This window comes from Leptopilina boulardi, unplaced genomic scaffold (assembly GCF_019393585.1).
Source record: "Leptopilina boulardi isolate dan_hultmark-lab unplaced genomic scaffold, ZJU_Lbou_2.1 LbouV2_368, whole genome shotgun sequence".
Taxonomy (NCBI): domain Eukaryota; kingdom Metazoa; phylum Arthropoda; class Insecta; order Hymenoptera; family Figitidae; genus Leptopilina; species Leptopilina boulardi.
Genome location: NW_026137938.1, coordinates 563,288 through 569,565, shown reverse-complemented (window position 1 = coordinate 569,565; position 6,278 = coordinate 563,288). Strand labels below are relative to the sequence as shown.

Genomic DNA, 6,278 nt, shown 5'->3' with positions numbered 1-6,278 from the left:
AAAAACATTGTAATTTTAAAGAAATGTATAAGATTTTGCAGTTACTTGGTCCTTCAAAACACGGACCTCCTTTTTCGAGGCCTCGTCGCATAGAAAACTTAGGTAACTACAGTGCTCTGATAGCACTCTGTAGTTACCTAAGTATTCCATGCGACGAGGGCTCGAAAAATGAGGTCCGTGTTTTGAGAAACTTAGGCACTGGTGCAGTTACCTAAGTTCTTCAAATCACGACCTACAAAATACGTCACAACACCCAAAGACACCCAAGTTTTTATAGCAGTTACCTAAGTTTCTCAAATTATCACTCATCAATTTTTGCAGTTACCGGTATTTTCAATTATTTATGCAAAAATTATTATTAATAATATTAAAAATTTTTAAAAATAATTTGCATTAACAGGTGTATCTTTTTTCCACGATTCCAACGATATAAAAAACTCATTTTTCGATTTTTTTGCAGTTACCTAAGTTTTTAGAAAACACGGCAGCAGTATGGGTGTGATTATTATTGTATCCATTTTGAATTTTGTAAATCTGACATCAAATTCGGAAGCAGCGACCCCAAAAACCCCCGAGTAACAAATTTTAGGCCAATTCCGTCTTATTATTGGGCTCAAAATTTATGTGCGTGTATACACGTCATCGACACTTTGAGCCCACCTATTCCATGACGTGTATACACATCATCGACACCCAAGGGGTTAAGGGTCGTGTTTTAGATTTTTCTTATTTTTCGTTTATTAAAAATGAATCTAAAATAAAATAATTTTTTTTTTAATTTAAATTAGTATAACAACAGAAATGATTGGGGTACAAAAATACAGAAAAAAATTGCCACGAAAAATATCCAAAACTTAAAAATTCAAAAGTATTTTTTTTCAAAATACAAAATTTCCAAAGTAAAAAAAACTCCAAAGATCTAAAAATTTTTAAAAAAGTGTGGTAAAACTGAAATAAATGAATTAAAAAATTGCGATTAAAAGTGTAAAAGATTTGGATTTGTGTACATAATTCATAACAGTAGTAAAACATTGGAATTTATAAAAAAATCGTCATAAATGTTTTGGTAATCTTTGATCTTGTTAAATTTTATTACATCTCTGCTCAATTGTCATAATATTTATCTGGCTACAGATGAATTGATGTTATTATAAATAACAAAACAGCTTTTTTGACGTCTATTATTGCAGATGCAAATTTCATAAAGAATTTTCCTCCCCCCAATTTTTAATTTATTATTATCGTCTCAATTTCACTGTATATAAACCAAAGTCTCAAAGACAATTGGAATCAGTTGAAAAATGAAACTTACATTGTTAGCAGTTTTAGCTCTTTTGGGCACTTTCATGATGACAGGAGTCGTTGCCGATTCTTGCCGAAAAGAAGGACAGAGTTGCAGTCGAAATAGGCAGTGCTGTAGCAATAATTGCAATCAAAGTAAGAACATTTCATTTACTGTATAACAACTCTAAATCATTTCTAAATAGATTTTAATTAATTCATTAGGATATTCATTTATTTGTTAGTTTACAGAATTTAAATTTTTATAAATTTATATACTACTTTGTAATTTTATGTATATTAGCTTCGATAATTAAAGTTTGTTTTTAAATTGATGTTTATCTATATAAACAAAATATGTTAATTGAGTATTTTTTTATTTACAGAAAGAGGCGTGTGCAAATAATAGCTCCTATATAGATAAAAATATTCTAAGATGTTAATGCAATATAGACCGTTGCGAGTTTTAAATTATTTAACTCTACATCACCTATGAATGTTCATCTTCCAAAAAACGGTTACATTTTACTTCTATTGCCTACAAAGATGTTATAAAATCATTTCTTATTAGATTTTTCTTATTAAATATTGTAACCTTATTCCAAAGAAAATACATATTTTATTAAAGCATTAATGATTTCTGTATTATTTAATTTTACAAAATATTAATTATCTTTTATATTATAAATAAATTTTAATAATTGCTTTACAATGTTTTTCATTTCGAATTTAAAATATTAACATATTACGGTTATTTTAAAATTCAAAATATATTCTTTAAATAACAATATAAATAAAAAAAACTTTGAATATTTTAAAATTAAATTACCTTTAAACTTATAAATAAGTCTTAATAATATTTCGATTTTCAAAATAAAAAAATTCCGTTCTTGACTTTGGAAACAATATTTGCTAAAATATTATGACTATAATTAAAGCTGTTTATATGTAGCACGGTGCGCCAGAAGGTGGTTTAAATAAAAATGAATTGGCACTTAAAAATTCTTTTTGATTATGGTTCTAAAATGAATAAAAAACTTTTCTCAATAGATTTTAAAATCAGCTTACGTGTCCAATTTAAAACAAATTGAGTTTTAAATATTTAAAAATAGTATTTTATGAGAAACCAGAATTTATTTAATGTATACTTCTATGCGTACAGATAATAGATGTTTTAGATTTGGGTTCATATAAATTTATTAACATTAAAGTTATTTTCTTGTTTTGTTTTTATATTTATGCGCATTAAGAGTGTCGAACGGTATCTGAAATTCTTTAGCAAGAAGAGAGTTTTAATTATCGCTCTGAACGTGAAATAGTATTGATTTTGAAATACTTTTTTCTCGAAACACGAACACTTTTAACAAAATCAGCCAAAATCCTCATCTTATAAATTTCCTAAATTCAAAAGACTGTACGAATCCATAGAAAAACATGGTTGCAAAACAAAAAGTAGAAAAGTAATCTAATAACAGCTGCGACTTTGTGCGCCCTGCATGCTACTGCCATCTGACGGCGGCAGGAGGTAATGAACCCCTCATTATATTATTTTTCGTTTTGCAATCGTGTTTTTGTATGAATTCGTACAATCTTTAGGATTTAGGAAATTTTTATAAGATAAGGATCTCTAGCTGCTTTTGTAAAAAGTGTCCGTCTTTCGAGAAGAAAGTATTTTAAAATCAATGTTTATCATTTTCACGTTTAGTGCCGTTTTTATAGAGCGATAATTAAAGGTATAATTATTTATATGTAAAATTGAAAATAAGTAATTATTTTATCATTTATTACAGTATTTATTAGATTAAATAAATTCTGATTCCCCATAAAACACTGTTTTTATATAAAAACTCAATTTTATTTAAATCGGACACGTAAACTGATTTTAAAAACTATTGAGAAATGTTTTTTATTCATCTAAGAATTTTTATTCATTTTTATTTAAACCACCTTCTGGCGCACCGTGGTAGAATATGATAATGGTTAACAGTGCTAATATTTATTCATTGTTAAATATTAGAGTTCGTTATTATAAAGATTGCATCGAGACACATTGCACTTTTATTTTTTAAAATTAATATTTATTAAATAATTTGTTTTGCAAATGAGGAAAAAGGCTTTTCCTTATTCTAGTAAACATTTTAATTGTTACTCAGTTTTACGCTATATAAACCATGGAAGTGATGTTCATTGTTATCAGTTGAAAAATGAAACTTACATTATTGTTGGTACTTATTGCTTTTTTGAGCACTTTGATGATGACAGGAGTCATTGCTGAAACTTGCCGAAAGGAAGGGCAAAGCTGCAAAAAACATAGACAATGCTGCAGCAACAGTTGCGATATGAGTAAGAAATTTTTCTACTTTGTATTCAGTCTGAATTAGTTTAAAAAATTAATTATCAAGATTTACAAGATTCCAAATTTTTAAAAATGTATTTTAAATATTCATGAATTTGAAAAAAACAGCTGCGAGACTTAAAAATATTTAAAACTATATCTATTTTAATTTTTACTTATCAGAAAAGACGGTTTTTTTAGAGTATTTCAAATTGAGAAATGTGTAGCTTATGCAAATCAATTAAACTTAATTCTCCATTTATTAATATAGGTATTATAATTTATTAATAATGTCTTCTTTATTCCATTAACAGAAAGAAGTGTGTGCAAATAACTAGCATCAGGAGTTGAAATTAACATAAAATTTTAATTGTGTATAGATTGTTACACGTTCATATGAATAAACTCTGCAAAAGCTATGAATACGTATCATCAAATTCTGCTTAAATTTGATTTGTAATGCCTCAAAAAATGTTAAAAATAAAAATTCTTTTTCGAATTTTTTATTAAATATAATGATACACTATATGTTCTTCTGAAAAATAAACATAACCTGAAATAATTATCAGAGTATTATTTAATTTTCATTAACCTCGTAGTGGAGCCCTAAACAGTTAATCCCTTTCCTATTGTAAATTCCCATATGAGATCCCGTATAAGATCACTTATGGTTTCTCATATGAGTAATTATTTTAAATAAAAATATGAGACATATTTTATCATAAAACAATTTTTGCTTTATATAAAATGAACTCAAAATTTTGCCAGGTTTTGCGTATCTCTTACCGTTTTTGAGATATTCACAAATTTTAATTTTCAAATTTCGATCCCATATGGGATCCTATGTGGACACTGATGAGATTCTTCTTACGAGATGTCCTTATAAGGTTTCGTACGATCTTATAAAGGATCTTACTCTCTAAATCTGAATTAGTAAAAAAGTTTACTAATTTGAATTAGTGACTCACTTTTTGCTTCTCAATTAGTAAAATTTTACTAATTCTAAAGCAAAAATTATATTATATATATATATTATAAAACTTAACTAATGTTTTGTAAAATTAAATAATAGATTAATGCATAAAGAAATATTTATTTTCTTTAGTGTACATGTAAGATATTATAACAGTTATTAAAAAAATGAATACAAAGTTGATTTTTTAACAATTTTTTGGCTATAAAAATAAATTGTAAATGGTTTTGGTTGTTAAACTTTTCATAAGTCATTTGAAACTTACGACGATCTATATACCATTAACATCTTAAAATACTATCATCTCGTGATGATGTTTACTTGCACACTGGTGTTCGCACTCCTGCATCTGCAAAAAAAAAAACTCAATTAATTTATTTTGCTTGTTGATATAAAGATCAATTAAAAACAAATTTAATTCTCGAATTAAAAATTATTTAAAAAATTGATTTTTCAGCTTATGAATTTTGTAAACTAACAACTACGAGTCAATACTGAAAATTTAAAAATATCTGAATATCTCAAATTTAAAAAATTTGTAAAATAAATGAAAAACCTAATGAATTAACTATAATCAATTAAGAAATGATTTAGACTTGTTATGTATATAGTAAATGAAATGTTCTTACTTTTATGGCAAATATTGCCACAGCATTGACTGTGTCTACTGCAACTATTTCCTTGTTTTCGGCAAGAATCGGCAACGACTCCTGTCATCATGACAGTGACCAAAAGAGCTAAAACTGCTAACAATGTAAGTTTCATTTTTCAACTGATACCAATTGTCTTTGAGACTTTGGTTTATATATAGTGAAACTCTTATCAAAATGTTGAATAGTTTTAATCTTATCTATGTAAATTTTTTAGAAACATACGACGAAATTGTACATTTTTAGAAAATCATCTTATAACTTTTAATTCTTATTTTATTTATTTATATTGAACAATTATTATAAACAATTAATATTAATTTATATCTACTGCACCGAAAAATAATAATCTTGATTTAAGAGGTTTCCTCTTATTTTAATGCATATTTTCCTCTAGAATATCATGTAAAAGGATTTCTCTTTATTTAAGAAGATTATTCTCTACTTGAGAATATTACTCTTAAAATAAGAGAAAAATACTCTCCGAGTAAGGGTAGTATTCTTAATTCAAGAAGTTTTTTGAAAATAAAGGAAAATTCTTCTTGCAAAAAACCTCTTGAATTAAGAATACTACCCTTAATCGGAGAGTATTTTTCTCTTATTTTATGAGTAATATTCTTAAATAGAGAATAATCCTCTTAAAAAAAGAGAAATCCTTTTACATGATATTCTAGAGGAAAATATGCATCAAAATAAGAGGAATCCTCTTAAATCAAGAATATTATTTTTCGGTGCAGTAGATATAAATTAATATTAATTGTTTATTATAATTGTTCAATATAAATAAATAAAATAAGAATTAAAAGTTATTAGATGATTTTCTAAAAATGTACAATTTCGTCGTATGTTTCTAAAAGATTTGCATTGATAAGATTAAAACTATTCAACATTTTGATAAGAGTTTAAAATAATATCTTAAAAATACAGAAATTTTGATAACACTCAATCAATTTAATCCTTATTTCCAAAAATTTTCAATGAAACTTTGTTCCTCTTGCATTCAATAATTTCCGGAAAAATTACATAATTAAAATGGATA

General features: G+C 25.8%; 1 protein-coding gene and 2 long non-coding RNA genes across 3 annotated transcripts; 2 read left to right on the top strand and 1 right to left on the bottom strand.

The window, feature by feature from the left end:
* Positions 1–1,274: 1,274 nt before the first annotated feature.
* Positions 1,275–1,915, top strand: LOC127287295 (uncharacterized). Its single transcript, XR_007843862.1, has 2 exons — positions 1,275–1,437; positions 1,668–1,915. It is a non-coding gene; the product is annotated as an uncharacterized LOC127287295 (long non-coding RNA).
* Positions 1,916–3,299: 1,384 nt separating this feature from the next.
* Positions 3,300–4,181, top strand: LOC127287289 (uncharacterized). Its single transcript, XR_007843857.1, has 2 exons — positions 3,300–3,624; positions 3,931–4,181. It is a non-coding gene; the product is annotated as an uncharacterized LOC127287289 (long non-coding RNA).
* A 508-nt stretch (positions 4,182–4,689) lies between these two features.
* LOC127287285 (conotoxin Cal6.33-like) lies at positions 4,690–5,381 on the bottom strand. The gene is made up of 2 exons (XM_051314127.1): positions 5,219–5,381; positions 4,690–4,938 (listed from the first exon to the last, which is right to left on the bottom strand). The coding sequence occupies exons 1-2, from the start codon at positions 5,352–5,354 to the stop codon at positions 4,907–4,909; spliced, it is 168 nt and encodes a 55-aa protein (XP_051170084.1). The 5' UTR covers positions 5,355–5,381; the 3' UTR covers positions 4,690–4,906.
* Between the last annotated feature and the right edge of the window lie 897 nt (positions 5,382–6,278).